Here is a 17,269-nt window from a genome sequence, read left to right as displayed (position 1 = left end):
CAGTGGCCTGAAAATGGAAGTTTTGACTTTAACACACTACAAGATCTGGATAATTTTTGTCACCGCAATAGCAAATGGTCCGAAATCCCTTATGTCCAAGCCTTCTTTACTCTCCACTCACGACCCTCTCTCTGTCAGAATTGCAATCTGGCACAAATCTTTCCACTACACACTAGACCCCCCACTATGTGCTCTCACTCTGCCCAAATCTCGGGACCTGCGGATTCTACCACAGGAGGCTTACGCCCACTCAGGAAAGTGGCTGGGGCGGAAGGCATCGTGCGGGTACATGTTCCCCTCTCCCGTTCCAATCTCTCCTAGGTAGAGAAAAGACTAGGCTCCTTCTCAACCTATCTTTATGCTTTTATCAAACAATTTGAATATCTAATTCAATCATATAATCTTACCTGGCATGATCTCTACATAATTCTTTCCTCTACTTTATCTCCTGAAGAGGAGGAGACGGTCTGGCTCAATGCCCAGGCACATGGCGACAAATCCACAGATGCACCCCCGCCCAGCCAGTGGGGACGACTGCCATTCCCAGGACAGACCCGTTATGGGATTAACAAATAGGAACCCAAGAGAGGGCAGAAGGACGGGCTAAGAGATCATATGATTGCACGCTTGTTAGTGGGCCTGAAAAAGGCTGCCCACAAGGCAGTCAATTATGAAAAACTAAAAGAAATCACACAGGGAAGGGATGAAAATCCAGCTCTTTTCCTGTCCAGGCTCACCAAAGCCTTACAAAAATATACAAACCTAACTCTACTACCCCCGAGGGAATTTTACTTCTCAATATGCATTTTATCTCCCAAGCTGCACCTGACATTAGATGCAAACTTAAAAAATTAGAGGATGGTCCTCAAACCCCACAAAGAGATCTGCTACAAACCACCTTTAGGGTATTTAATAATAGGGATGAGGAGCAACAAGTCCAAACCAAAGAGGGACCAGGCCAAATATCAGATGTTGGTGGCCGCCATCAACCGACCCCTAGAACGTCCTCAGTCAAACTGAGGAAAGGGGCAAGTGACACCAGCAGGCCCGTGTTTTAAATGTAAACAAACAGGCCACTGGGTGAGACAATGTCCTAATCCTCAACCACTCCCCGGACCTTGTCCCCTCTGTGGAATGAGGGACCATGGGAAAGTCGACTGCAGCTTAGCCTGTCAAGGCAGAGCCACAGCCCTTCCTCCCACCAAACCGGACAGTCCTGATCTCGCACTAACGAACTTCTCAGGCCTGGCCACAGGAGACCAATGGTGCCTGGAACCGACAGGCCCCAAGCTGAGCACCACATCTGATCCCAGGGTAACTCTGTTGGTGGCAGGTAAGCCGATTTCTTTCCTTATCAACATGGGGGCAACACTCTCGGCCCTGCCAGGATTCCATGGACCTACACGACTCTCCTCACTCTCTGTTGTGGGAGTTGGCGGCCTTATCACCCGTCCTCTAATAACCCTCCTTTTGACCTGCCATCTAGGCTCAAATATCTTCACTCATTCATTTCTAGTTCTCCCTCGATGCCCAACCACACTATAAGGAAGAGAAATTCTCTCAAAATTACATGCTACTATTTATCTACCTGTCTATCATGAGCCACAGGCAAACACTGCCCCCCTTCTTCTCCTCACAAACTCCCCCTCCATTTCCTATACCTTTTTCTGAATCTGAAGTCAACCCCAAAGTCTAGGATATTTCAATCCCCCCCCACTATTCCCCCATCCAAATACATTTAAGAGACCCTTCTCAATTTCCTCACCAACCCAATACCCAATTCCTTTGCAAGATCTTCAGGGATTGAAACCTATCATTATTCATCTTTCCTCCCAAGGCTTACTTTGCCCTACTAACTCCCCATAGAACAACCCTACTCTGCCAGTAAAAAAGCCAGGTGGATCATATCACATAGTTCAAGATCTAAGACGCATTAACCAGGTGGTGAGAGCCATCCCCCCAGGAGTCCCTAACCCTGACACTATTCTCTCTCTTATCCCACCCTCCACCACCCACCATACAGTACTAGATTTAAAAGATGCCTTTTTCAAGATCCCACTACATCCTAACTCCCAAGACATCTTCGTATTCACATGGACAGACCCAGACTCCAAACAGGCACAACAACTTACTTGGACAGTCCTTCCCCAAGGATTTAGGGACAGCCCCCCACCTCTATGGACAGGCACTAGCCTCTGACCTAACCCAACTAAATCTTTCCCCATCTGTCCTCTTACAATATGTACATGATTTATTATTACACAGTTCCTCTGAGACTATTTCTCACCAACATACTATATAACTCCTCAATTTCTTGGTGGAAAAAGGCTACAGGGTATCTCCCAAAAAGGCACAAATTTCCTTATCTCAAGTAACCTATCTAGGATTAGCCCTCTTCCCCGGAAAGAGAGCAATGACAGTAGACAGAAAAAAAAATCTTATTATTTCCCTACCTCTTCCCACCAATAAGAAAGATCTCCTCTGTTTTCTGGGATTAGCTGGATATTTCTGTATTTGGGTCCCTAATTTCATCATCCTAGCTCACCCCTTATATCAAGCAACCAAAGGGGCTCTCAATGAGCCATTAGATCCTACTATAAATATCCAGCCCTCTCTTGAAGCCTTAAAAAATGCCCTGACCTCTGCTCCAACACTCACACTTCCCAACCTTACCCAACCTTTCCTACTGTATACTGATGAAAGACAGGGTGTAGCAGTGGGAATTTTTACACAGAATAATGGGCCAGACACATAGACAGTAGCGTACTTGTCCAAACAGCTGGATTTCACTATCAGGCTGGCCAGCCTGCCTGAGAGCCTTCGCTGCGGCTGCCCTTCTCACAGAGGAGAGTCAGAAACTCGCTTTGGACAGCCCGTCACTGTCTATCCTCTCACTCCCTTGCTGACCTTTCACACCAGGCCCTACAAAAGCTGACATCTTCTCGTGTCCAACAGTTTCATTTACTTTTCGTAGAAACTCCACATATGTTCCTGGCCAAAAGCCCTCCTTTAAACCTGGCCACTCTCTTACCTCTCTCTCAGGATCATCCCATGCATTCTTTCACAGGAATGCTGGATTACAAAATTCCCCACTTCCCCAACATTTCTCAACAGCCCATATACCTCATTCCACTTACACCTGGTTCATAGATGGCAGCTCCTATCTGCATGAGAAACAGGAGAGCCGGGTGTGCTATAGCATCCCAAGAGAACATTATTGAAAGCAGGCCACTGCCCACAGGGACATCTTCTCAAAAAGCTGAATGGGTGGCACTAATCAGGGCACTAACACTCTCAGAGAATGCAACAATTACCATTTTATACAGACTCCAAATACGCCTTTCACATCCTACACTCACATGCCTCCGTATGGGAAGAGCGAGGCTTTCTCACTACAGAGCGCTCCCCAATAGTCAGTGTGCCTCTCCTTCTTAAACTCTTACAAGCAGCTCCCCTACCAAAGGCAGCGGCACTAATACATTGCAAAGGACACCAGCAGGGCCATGGCCCCATTAAAATTGGCAATAACTTAGCAGACCAGGATGCAAAAAGAGCAACCTTGCAAAATCTTCCTGCTTCTGCCAACCAAATGAGAGCTTTCTCTCCTGACTCCATCAACTATTCCCCTGAAGAACAACATTCCCCACTAGAAGCTGGGGCCACTCAATTTGGCCCCTGGCTGCTAAACCAAGGAAAATATATCTTCCCATGAGAACAAACATGCACTATACAGAGAGATATACACAATTCACTACATGTAGGATTGAAACCTCTACTCCAGCTCCTAAAACTTCTCATCCACTGTCCAAACCTGTCTTCTCTTCTACAAGACATAACCTGCAAATGCTCTATTTGTTACTGGGTCTCCCCTCAGGGAGTAGCTGGGCCACCCTCTTTTCCTACTCATCAAGCACGGGGTTATGTTCCCGGCAAGATTGGCAGATCGACTTTATTCACCTGCCCCCTATCAAAAGAACCAGGTATCTTCTCCCCATAGCTGTCACACTTTCTGGATGGGTAGAGGCATTCCCCTCACCCTCAGGAAAGGCCCCAGAGGTCTCCCATGAGCTTTTAGAACATATTATCCCCCGATATGGACTCCCCACCAAGCATAAGATGGCCACCTTAACTTCTATGACACTTTCCTTATTCCTCTTTCCTCTGATTTCCCCCACCAAAACCATGTGGTATAATAACTCTTTCTCACCTCCCAGGGAAGAGGCTGACAAATATTCCAGGCCTACAATTCCTCTTGCTGGGTTTGTTACCAACAACCCATCCTTTCTGGGGATGAACCCTGTCTTCAGGCCGCCCCAGCTCATACATCTATAGTGTCTCAAACAAAGCCCGTTAGGGGCACCCCACAGTTTATTCCATCCATACCCGTACCCCTTCGTCTATTGATCCCAGAGACTCCTTTTGCTTTTACCCCTCCCGGCACCATCCTCCACACCAATCTGCTGCCGTCCATGATTGCACACCCCCACCTGTGTCATTGCCTTCTACGATCCCCCTTCCCCAATTCACTCATGCCCCAAGGCAGGATACGCTATCTGCTACTTTCTTAATCATGCATCAGCTAAAGGAGTATGTAGTGCTTCAGGTGTCTACGCAGGCCCATATGCCATAAACTGTACTGCATCTCTTCCCCCGTCCTTTCCTAATCTGTGCAATATTTCCCTCCAAACGTGCATTTATCACCGGTGGGACTCACTCATCCAAAATAGCATACACCACAGCTATTACCCATGTAGCAACCCTATACACCCTTTAAATTCCCATTTCATGTCATGGCTAAATCATTCATCCCTCTTAAGGTACACCACTAAACCTGGCCTACTGTGTCTCCCATCAGGTATCATGTTTTTGGGGGGCACAGACAATAAAGGAATTGCTCTGCAATGTATAAATCCCATAAAAACTAGAGGTATTTGGTCTATAGGGTATGTTTTACCCCAGGATAAGGATGTTTCAATCCTTCTCCCCAGATCAGTAACATCTGCAATCCCCCCTCATCCACACCGCCAGAGGAGAGCCATAGGCCTCATACTGGTGGGAGCTATGACACACTCGAGTCTAGCAGGACTGGCAGGAGGAATTACACACGATGCAATCACAGCCAAAAATATCACTACCACTATGGCCGCGGTGGCCCAGGATATAGGAGAGAACTTTAAACGCCTATCAGCTTCCCCTAATTCATTAGCTGTCATGCTAATAGATAATAGAATAACACTAGATTATTTGTTAGCTTCCGAAGGAGGAGTTTGTGAGATTGCAAACACCTCATGCTCTTTCTATGTAAACACCACAGGACAGGTAGAAGAAGGGGCCCAACAGATTCTGGAAAGGATACAGCAGACTCAATCTGGAATTCCCTCCAATCTGTCCTCCCCCAAATGACCTGGCTCTTACCCTACTTAGGACCCCTAGTAATGATTATACTGGCTCTCCTCTTTGGCCCTTGTCCATTACAACTTTTTCTACGTTTCTTAAAGACAGAATTCAAGCCATCACCCACTAATCAATCAGAGAGATCTTCATGATAGAACAAGCCCTTCCACACCTCCAACTCAATACCCGATCCTGACAACATCCTTACCAGCAGAAAGTAGTCAGACAACGACACCTGCTTCCCAATCTTTTAATTTTTTACCCATACCTTACCCTTCCTTTCCTTATATGTATATAATAAAAAGGGTGGAAAGTTAGGCTTAAAGAATTCACCCTCCCCAAACTTCCATCCAAACCTTCTATAAAACCCACCATGCTCCCCACCTTCCTAGGGGTGTATTAGGCAGGTAGCCTTTGCCAGACCCTAGGGAGATAAGGGAATGAAAAGCAAGAGGGGAACTTACTTTCCTTATCCCTCCTGGTTGTTCGAAAAGAATTTATTTACTGCTCTCAGAAAAACCCTCTATATAACCCAAGGCTCTTTCCTTTTCTCTCCTGCTTGCTTTTTTCAATCTCCACCCATATGCACCCAGATGTTCAAAATAAACAGCAGTTTGCTACATATGAGGCTTCCTGTGTCTCCCTCTCAGCTCCAGATCTAACATTTACTATGTTTATAATATTTAATAAATAGGCATTCAAGGGTAATTTCATTGGCTATGCAATTGAGAAAGGTCAGTATTCATAAAAAGTTTCATATTAACTATATTTCCTGATGTTAATCATCATTTATCTCCCCGCTTTTTAATGTATAAAACTTTTGCCTGGCTTTTGGCACCAAGTTTAAGCTCTTCTTTACCCATGCAATTCCAAAACAATATCTTCTTTACTTAAAGAAACTAGAATGATCCATATCAACATGCACTGATAAGAATTAATTCTTAGAAAGAAAATGGTTGACAGAATTGTGGATTAAGAGAGAAAATAAATACATTTATGATTTGAAGGAAAACCTCCCCCTTCACTGGTAACCAATGAAAACCAAGTTATGCGGCGTTCACGATGCATAAAACAAAACAAACAAAACCCATGAATTTTAGAGTCCTTCTCAACTAGGGCTCTGTTAGAGCATTTATGTTTTTATGGCAAACTATGGGTTACATTTGAGTAAAATCTAGCCCTCTGCTTGTTTTGTAAATAAAGTTTTATTGGAATGCATATCACAGCCATTTATTTACATGTCAATTGTGACTGCTTTTACCAACTGAGCTGAGCAGCTGTGACTGAGGCCCTATGAGCCACAAAGCTGAAATACTTACTTTCTGCCCTGTACAGAGAAAGTTTGTCAAGCCCTAAGAAATCCATGTGCGTGGTGAATTAACTTCCTGTTTGTCCATCTATTATGCTATTAGTTATGCGCCATTCTTTGGAAAATTGGAAAAAAAAAAATTTTACTCAAGGCATTTATTGTGTTCTGCGGTTCAAATGCCAAAGGCTCCTTTAGAGCAAATTTGCTTCCCTTTTTATTTGTGAATAGGGTAATTTTTTAAAAATCTATAATTTATTACCCAACTGGGTTATTTTTGAGAGGGAAAGTGGATACTATTAATAATTATTCTGGGATGACTGGTATAAATCGGGCTACGTGGTCCCCCCAGTTTTGAGGCACCACCCAACTGTGAAGTTGACAAGCTCAAAAAACAAGCCAATCGAAGTCAAATGGGGCTGGTCCAACACTGTTTCTTTTGTTTTTGGCATTTGCTGATCCCACCTCCCGCCGCCCTACCCGCAAGGTCCTTGTAAGACAGCAAGTCGTCTTCAAACACAACACAAATTTAGAACTTACTTTTTAATTCTTTCTCCAAAAGAAGCTATTTCCTCCAAGATGTTTTGAACAGTTGAAACAATATCCTGCACCATATAGATTCTCTCAATTAACCCCTTTTTCTCGGATTCCTAGAAAGGCAAGAATCATAAAGGCAAGATTTAACTTAGTTACCTCATTTTTTAATTATTTGCTATAGAAATTATTTTTTTATCCACAGAGTGACTCCAAGAGATATCTCACATTTTTTTACAACATAAATATTTGTCAACTTCCAAAAAAAATTCTCTGTTCACTCACTCAGATGCTACCACTCATAGAGTGCAAGCCTCAGTCCCTACACCTCAATATCATGAGGTGCTAAATGGAAGCCCCACAGAACCAAGGGCTTCATTTTCCTGTGGAGGCTGCTGCAATCCCTTCAGTCTGGCTGACTCTGATTTCCTGTCTGTCTGCACAAGGTTTTCTGCAAGCTCACCTTATCCCTCTCCTGTCACACACAGTCCTTCAGAAGTATTCCCAGCAGGTAACGACTTGGCATGTTGGAAACACAGATATGTTTCCTAGTGCTGTGGCTTCTTAGTCAAACTCTGCTGCCTTTTAAGCATATTTTAAATACACTGCAGTCCTGACGAACATTTTAGCCATCCTTTGGCAACCACCTCCGAAACAGAGCCAGCTGCTGGAGACAAGCTACAAAGTAACCCAGTAGCGCACTGCTGGGGGCTGCGTCCTACCCAGGTCATTCCCGGCAGGATGCTCAAAGTGCATTGTGGTTTCCTCGTGAAATTGGAAGCAACTAAGTCCATCTTCCTCAGTCTCCAATTCTTCATGTGAAATGGAATTCAGCTAAGAATATTATCCTTGCATTGCTTATTAAAAAAAAAAAAAACCCTAAATGTGTTTTACCATGCTAGGTAAGCTAATGCTTATAAAAATAATCTGCAATTACACAAATATCAGAGAAAAGAAGATTCCCTAAAAGACTGGTATTTTTAACTATTTCTTATATTCTGATGCTATGTTCTAGCTCCCCTGTGAACTTTGCCGTAATCAGGAATTACCCGGTGTCCTCGCACCTCCTGCCTTTCTGGATCATTGTAGCCACTATGCTTAATATATGAAATCTAAAACTTCAAGCAACTCTTAAAAAACTCTTTTTTCCCCCCTAATCTAGAATTCTACTTGGGTTGGAATTGTACTAAATTATTGAGCAAACACTTCTAAATTTAAAAGGACATTTTTATAATATTCTCTGTGTTACAAAAGGAAAAAGAAATCATTTTCATCTCGTATTCTTTGCTCCTTCAAACTGGAGCCATGGATGGAGTGAGCAGCACCCAGCACCAGTAGGGAGTGCCGGTAAAAGCACCCACAAGGCAGGAATGTCAAAAAGCACAAACTTCTCTTCTTGGATCTGCTCTTGTTTAGGAAGCTTCTTGGTTGAAACAGACCAAGGAGGGGCAGAGTGTAGAATGCATCATTGCCGCCCCCTCTCCAGTAAAGGGTGCTGGGCGGTTTGAATAACTTCATACCATCTGGTCTGTGCTCCTCATGCCACCATTCTGTGCAAGAAAAATCAGGCTCATTGTTTCCTCTTGTAACATCAAACTTGCAAGACATTTATACTTTTTTCCCTTACCCACTAATCTAATTCGTTAAGCAGTTTGCATTAAAAATTAGATATGCTACCAGAGCAAACTCATTCATACTCAGTAATCCACTGGCATCTATTAATGGGCACAATGGTGAAAACCCATCTCTGTCTGCAACATAAGTATTCATGTTTATAAAGGAACATTTGAAAGCACAGGAGAATTTGACCCAAAGGGCAAAAGTGGCTTCCTCTTTTCAGTAACACTGAGCTTAGGTCAAAACAATTTCTTGGAAAATGACTCAAATTTCCATGTGGTTCAATTTCATAAGAACTTCCTATTTCAGTTGTCTGATTTTTTTCCCTATGAAACACTCGAATACTGAGGAACTGGATATGAAGAAAGTATGAGTTAGTATACCAAAATAATAAATTATTCTCACAAGTCCTTTTACTTTTTAATGAATTTGATGTTTTAGTTTTAGTATTCAATATACAAACACTAGGCTAAAGAGTCCCACTATATCTAGGGTAACAGAATAACTTATCAACCAGACCTGTATACTTTTAAGAGTGAAAGTAATCAGAATTATTTAATTTTTAAAATAATTAACAATGGGCAACTTGGTTTTATTATAGTGGTGGATCTATACAATTATTTCATTTTTATTTTCATAAATGCATTGTTTCAAAACAAAAACATATATTTTGTGTTCATTAAAATAAATTTGTTGATTATCTGAATGTTTTGAAATGATGTATGAAGAATGATTATTTGTGGTATAAATTTATACATTTTAGTTGGTTTTCTGGCTGTATCTATCTATAACTATAATCCCACGTGAGGGTTACTTTCAAAAGAATGTACTTTGTTTTTTTTTTTTTTGAGACAGAGTCTCACTCTGTTGCCCGGGCTACAGTGAGTGCCGTGGCGTCAGCCTAGCTCACAGCAACCTCAAACTCCTGGGCTTAAGTGATCCTACTGCCTCAGCCTCCCGAGTAGCTGGGACTACAGGCATGCGCCACCATGCCCGGCTAATTTTTTGTATATATATATTTTAGTTGTCCATATAATTTCTTTCTATTTTTAGTAGAGACGGGGTCTCGCTCTTGCTCAGGCTGGTCTCGAACTCCTGACCTCCAGCGATCCACCCGCCTCGGCCTCCCAGAGTGCTAGGATTACAGGCGTGAGCCACCGCGCCCGGCCAAGAATGTACTTTTTAATACATATGATCTTTTCATTTCTAAAATTTCATAAAGTTGTTCTTAATCATCTTCAGAGTTTCACTTCATGGTCATTAAATTGACACCTTAATTGAATTCACTGTAGACCATAATTTTAATGAAGAAATACTCTTTCTACAAGCACTTAGGTACCTTGAAAACTCACAACAAAAATGTGACACATGGAGAATATTCTCAATTCTATTTTTAAATATTGAAATCTATATATACGTCAGCCCAAATATTTTCAAAGGCACTGTATTTTTGTACCCATTCATATGAACATTCTCTGTCAAACATTTTTTCAAGACAAGACATTTGAACATTTAACAAAATTTGTGCTGAAAAATCAATGGCTTATTTATCATATATCAAATGATTTTTCCCATGAATTGAAATGATCTAAAGCACAACTGTAGAACTTAAAAATTGAGTTATACATAGCATTTGACCTCATATTTTATTTTTGTAGAGAAAAAAAAATCGAATGTTTTTATTTGGCCAGCGTTTTTTTTCCAATTTCATTCCAGAAAAGCTTCCAAAAATAAAGTTACTTAGTATCTCAGTCATCAAAGATTTTGATTAAAACTTTTCCACCGATTATGACCAAAATACAACAAAAATGTAAAACATTTCTTTTTTTCACAAAAGAGTACAATAGCCTTAGAGAATGCTGAGGTTGACTGAGAGCTCTTTGCAGGTTCAAAGCTTCCTAAAATCAGACGGATGATGGGCAACGAAAAGAAAGTGCATCCTGACATGCTGAAGTTTATTTTTATATTTGACGTATCTTTGTCACACAAACTTGTTGATATCCCAACTGCATATACATGTTTACAAATGTGGACACTATGATTTCTAATTCAACTGGTGAAGCATTACCAATTGTCTGAATGCAATCATGAATAACTAAGGAACCATAGCCAAGCTCAAGTACATTTCTACTCAAAGAGTCCTTCATTTTGGAAAAACCGTAGTGGTTCCATCAAAATCCACATTCATTTTATCACCACAAAGTGAAATAATCCACAGTGCTAAATGTTTCAATTTATAATGGCATGCTTGATGTGCAGGATTTCATTATTTGAAAATTAATCTGTAAAAGCTTTATTTTGTTTTCATACATTGGATCAAAAAGATTTCACAATTATTTGATATTCTGTTTGCATCCTTTGATGGCAGGAGGATTAACAGCTACTTTGCCATTTTTCATATGTGCATAATGAAACCTTGGAAAGGAACATGAGATACATTACTGTGGAAGAACAGTTATTTGATCTAAATGAAAAGTCGTGGTGCATAAATATGTGAATGCACATTTTCAGCTATCTGTATTAAAAGCATGTTTTCAGAAGAAGTTTGCTTAAAGTAACAACTTTCTGTTGAAGTAGCTGTTGAGGCTTCTTCGGCAGGTTTGTGACTTAGGTTTACACGCCAGTGACATGGGCAGGCCAAGGTGGAGAGGAAATGTGAACAAACGTTTACCAGTTTATCAACAACTATCTTGATGATTGGAAAATCAGTACTTGATTTTCAATTAAACATGTACTTTTTTTTATTATTTACTTATTGAAAAAGCACTATAAAAGGGAAAAAAGTACAGATTTACTCAGTACAATGAATGAAATAAAACATTGTACTAAGAGTGTTCAGACGTTTTATTTTCTTATCAATGAGATGGCTTAAATTTTGCATGTATTTACCATACACCTTTGCTATAATTTCTCCTCTTTCCCACTAACCATTCTGAACAGGCAGCTGGAGGCTTCTGACCCTTACAGGCCTGGCACCACAGGCTGGTTTACCACATGTGGTGGATGGGGCGGAGGCATCGCATGCTCCGCCGCTGGGGTCTGAGACAAGAAAGGGTTAGCTCATCTGAGAGCATGTTGCTCAGTGACTATCCAAAAGCTTCCTTTAAAGCTGGGTGTTAATGACTCAGCCCCTGAAACAGAGTCAGGAGGACAGAGATGGGTCATTCCTGGTTGTCAGATGGAACTCGGTGTGTCTTTGAGAGCTCTGGTCACTGCACGTGCATCTCATGGGCTACTAGCAGTGCCCACAGGAGAAGCTCAAAGCATAAACAGAAAGCCTAAGAAACTTATCTCATCTTGTAGGAAACAATATAAACTTAGTTTAACAATGATGATAATTGGTAAATGGAAACTCTCTTGAAAAACAGGGACCTGCGATGAACCTCAATCAGTTTTTTCCTAACTCATTAGCACAGAAAGGAGCCAATTCTTTCCAGAACATTCCTCTGGACAGGGAAGAAAACTTTTTTTTTCCATGTGTTTCAACCCCTTCTTAGAATCCCTGCATGAGGCATTTGCTATTCATGTGTGTGGAGGGAAAAGATCCATCTGAGGGCTGAAATCTTTGTGATTAGTGGCAAATGTAGTTTCTGTTCTCTGAATAGCTTTAAAAATGGACAATGTGTGTTTATTAAGGCATGGCAGCTTCTACACTATATGAAGATTATGTTTATATTTTTATCACTTGGATGTTTCATTAATATCTTCCCTAACCCTCCTGCTCTGCTATACCCTTTTTGAACTGGTAGACCAATGGATAAGACCAGACTGCTGTATCTGGCCTGTGTTCTCTGCACCCACAGCTGTGCTGGGTACATCCTTGGTGCTGCTACAATACTTGTTGGATGGAGAAATAAGAGAGTAGCATGTCACATTTATAGTAGTATTAATGAATTATTTACATCAATCCAGGAAATAAGCAAGTGCTTAGAGTTTGAGAGAAGATTCCAGGCCTCGTGAATCTAGCAGAATGACTGAAAGTCCCAACTCAAGCTCCACGGCTTTTGTGAAGCCTCTTCCTAAGCATTCCAGTCTACACTGACTACTATCTTTGTTCTCTCAATTTGCATCACAGGTCTACCCTTTTAATCATCCTCATAGCAGATGCTCTTTTTACTCTCTGCACTGTACAATTTATCGCTTTTAAAATAAGATACTATTGATTTTATGGGTCCCTTCTAATTATATCTACCAATATACCACACCAATGGACGTATTACATAGCCTTTCGTATTAGGATTTCCATTTCAAGAAACTGAGGTCCAGAGAGGTTAAGCGATGTGTCTATGGAAAGCAGCCTGTGCAGTCAGAAGAACTGGGTTCTACTCTGATCTTGTCACCTACTGGCAAGTGATCGTGGCATGTTCCTTACCCTTTCTGAGTCCCGGGTTGGTTATCTGAAAAAAGGACATTATAATTTAAGGATTGGAGTGTTGGGAGAATTAAATATTATCACATATATAAAGTAACCAGCACACTCAAGAGGAGCTTCATAAACATAAGTCCTTTCCCTTCAAGACAAAGATACAAAAGGAGAAACCACCTCTTGTCTAGTTTAAAGAATACTGGGGTTAATTTAAGTTTCCAAAAAAAAAAAAAAAAGGTCTTCCAGGACAAGTCTACTCATGTTGCCCTGAGTGGTATGAAAGATCATCTGCAGTTCTATCTGCATCATGCTGGCTTGATTTACACATTTCAGATTGAACCAGGGAATGTGGTGATAACACAGTTTAGCAAACACAACATTACATCTGCTGCTGCTACCAAATTGCCTAGGAAAAGTAACACTGATTCCATTCGGAAAGACAGAAGTGCTGTTACATGTGCGCATATTTTCCCTTCACATGTAAGGCTTCCAATTTATATGGGGAAATGTACAATAAAAATAGTCATAGCCACTGGTGTGATTAAACAAATGCACAAGGTAAGTTGTGGCTGAACACATAGTTGTAGATTCCTATATTTGAAAAAGAATGGGATTTTACTTTCTATTACAAACCTGAAAAAGTATAGACGTATAAATATTAATACAATTCACTTGATTTAGAGTTCACTTTATGACCAAGCTTGCGTCATCAAATAATAGAAGGATGAGATTTTTCAAATCTAGAATTCAAATTTCATAAGATTCCTTTGTTTTCTTATACACTAGAAAGAGTGGCACTCATTGTAAATGGTGAAAAATTCCAACTCCGTAACCGAAAAACGAATGTCAATATAAAGACAAACACAAAGACCATTTTTTTCATTGTCCATTTGTTTATAAAATGTCCAAAGGATTGAGTCTTTCTGCTAAGTTTTATAAGCAGTTGAATTAAGAACAATTAATGTGTCTGTGTTGTAACACAGTTGTTCTTTCTCTAGAAACAAAACCTGAACAATAAATAAACAAGAAAGCAAATCTTTCCTTCCTTGCCTTGCCCGTGTCTCAAATGAGTTTAGCACTGTAGGTACAATAAACTAGCTCTGAGCCTCTGGGAGAGAATTAACACCATCAAAATGAATTTACAACTGAGAATTAATTATATAATCAGTATGTTACTTTAAATCTTCCCTGCATGTTTTGATTTAGAAAAATTCTCATTTCTCTACTTATTACCTAAGCAAAATCAGAGAGATAGTCCTGAAAATTGACCATGTCAGGAAAAATCCTTTTGACATGCTAAAAAAATTGAGTAGTATTTGTCATAGGATACACAGAATTCCCAAAAGGGATCAATGCAAAATTTTTATCTCAAGATCCTTCCAGCAATTTCAGCCATCAGACTAAAGATGCAAAAATATACCTTTAGATTTTAAACAGGAATATATTTGGTCTGTTTCATCCCACTGAGTATTAAAAGCCTATAATTTGAAAACTTGAAAAATTATAAACATTAGAAATAGATTGAGTGGCATTTAGCATGAAAAAAAAAACCTTTCAGTATCTGTCATAACAAAGAATAAGAAGCAATATTTGATATATGAGATTAAAATTGCTCTTTGGGAATCCCAGCTTAGTGCACTGGGAACTGTCTTTAGGATTTCTTCCCATGAGGCATTCTGTGGGTAGTGGACGTGGACAGACACACACACACACACACACACACACACACACAGAGTCAACTGCATGGTGCATGCTATTAAAATAGGGGCTGGGGGAGAAAGCTGTACTCTTTCTGGAGAGTATCTTTCAAGTAGTCCTTTTGCTTTGGGAAATGAATATAAAACAGTATTTGGATTTTGAATCAATATCATTTCTAAGTGGTCATATACTGCTCTATCTGTTCATTACATAAGCACTTACACACTATACTGGCATTTACTAGGTTTTTTTTTTTATTATTTGTAATAGAAATCTCAACTGCTATTACAGGCATGAAAAAGTAAAAGGAACAACAACTTCAAGAGGAAGACACTCATAAAACAATTGAAAAAGTGGTAACAATTTACAGAAAAAATTACCTGGAACTTAGACCTTGGGTAGATTGATTTCATTAAAAGTCTCTCTGAGCCAAGTGACAGGATGCCATTGCCACCACAAGGTAAACAGGGAAAATGGTTTTCTGTAACTATAACTACTCTAGGTAAATACACAATAAGCTGCAGTTGCTGGTTTTAGCTGTGTGCATCCTTTAATTTTCTCCCAGGTGGGAAAGTAGGGAGGATATAAGATGAAATATTTATGTGATAAAGCAAGGCAACAAGTAATTCTTACCACCCTAAGATTTGGCTCAAACATCACCTCCTTTTAGCATCCCTGACCCACCCAGCCTTTCTGCTCTAATGCCCAGCATAGCTACACAACCACATGACAAACACTGATGAAAGCAGCAATCTCAGGGTGCTGGCGTTATTTACTAAGAGCACCTTGTTGATGGATGCAACCTTTGTACTCATAAAGTCTCTGATATAAAGAAAACAATTAAGTGTTGCCAAAATAATGCAGAAAAATGAACTCATAATTATGACATGTTACCTTCACAACAATCTGGCATGGTCAAAAATAAACAACAGTTAGGTCAGAAGAGCTGGGTTTGAGTGTGACTGCCATCCTGGCTGAGAAATCTCAGACATGTTACTGAATTTCTCTTGACCTTAGTTTGTTAATTTTTAGACAGGGAAAATAATATCAAATTAAACATTTTAATATGGGTACTGAATGAGCTAAAACATATAAAAGCAGCCTGCAAACTGTGAACATTCTAAAAACATTAATATTTATATAAATCTAACTCCTTAAATCTTACTCAAAATGGTCTTGTTTTATATTATTACTTTTATTTCATTTAATATTTTTAATTCAAATGATTACTACTTTTCCGTTGAGGTAAAAAGTGGTATCTTCACTTTTCTATCAATTATCTTATAAATTATCAATTATCTCGTAAGCTCACTGAATAATTAAGACTTAGGACAAGAAACACAGAAACAGATGGGTATTTCATTTGCAAAGACAAAAGAAATAGCTACTATTTTCAGAAAAACACTCACTTGTGGATAATGGTTATACAATGTCCAATGCATTCCATCTTAGGGTGATGTAATAATCTTAGGCAATGGGAAATTGAATATCTAGACACAGTACAGTTTGAGTATCCCTTATCTGAAGTGCTTAGGATCAAAAGTGTTTTGGATTTCAGATTTTTTTTTTTTTTTTTGGATTTTAGAATATCTGCATTATGCTGGTTGATCATCTCAATGCAAAAATCTGAAATCCAAAATGTTCCAGTGATCACTTGCTTTGAGAATCAGAGCTCAAAAAGTTTTGAATTTTGGAGCATTTTGGATTTTCAGAGTAGGGATACTAAACATGTATAGACTGCTAAAATATCAGAGCCTCTGATGGTATTCTGTCAGACAGTAAACGTTACCTGAGAGAAAGAGAAGTCACCTAATTTATAGTCCAGTATATCGTTCACAATATTTGGGAGTAACAAACCAAGTACACCCTTACAGTAGAAATTGCAGAGATCTACAACTACTAAGAATATCACCCTGATAATAAGTAGGACGCTCTGAATAATGTTTCAAAAGTCCATGTTAATAATATTTCTGGATTACTTCTAAAGGCAATGAAGTCAGGCATTTCTAAGAATGGAGGTTTGATTTTCTAAACGGGAATTTGAGCAAGTGGGTATGTCAAAGGACTACAGGAAATGGGGGAGGGCACCCCCTTCTCATACAAAACTGATAATTAAAAAATGGCTGAAATCAACTTTACTATTAAAGGCTTGAAAGTAAGATAGTATTATGGAAATGTTAGCAATTAAATCACTTCATCACTAAAAAAATAATAAATCAAATTAAAATGACAAATCAAAATTACCATTTATTTTTTCCCATGAAAATTATCCATAAGCGGGTCTTCTACAATATGCCTATGTATAAGTTATATATCCCTGAAAGTATGTGTGCATGCTCACAACTATTGTTCGC

The 17,269-nt window shown here is 39.7% G+C and overlaps 1 protein-coding gene across 2 annotated transcripts in view; it reads right to left on the bottom strand.

Moving 5' to 3' along the window:
• MCTP2 (multiple C2 and transmembrane domain containing 2) overlaps window positions 1-17,269 on the bottom strand; it is a 227,231-nt gene that overhangs the window by 19,480 nt on the left and 190,482 nt on the right. For both annotated transcript variants that reach the window (XM_069465770.1, XM_069465771.1), the window contains one exon: window positions 7,241-7,350. In XM_069465770.1, coding sequence (XP_069321871.1) covers window positions 7,241-7,350 — 110 coding nt within the window. The remainder of the gene's footprint in view (window positions 1-7,240; window positions 7,351-17,269) is intronic.

This window comes from Eulemur rufifrons, chromosome 3 (genome assembly GCF_041146395.1).
Source record: "Eulemur rufifrons isolate Redbay chromosome 3, OSU_ERuf_1, whole genome shotgun sequence".
Lineage (NCBI taxonomy): Eukaryota > Metazoa > Chordata > Mammalia > Primates > Lemuridae > Eulemur > Eulemur rufifrons.
Note: the sequence above shows the minus strand (reverse complement) of the source record. Positions and strands in the feature narration are given on the sequence as shown.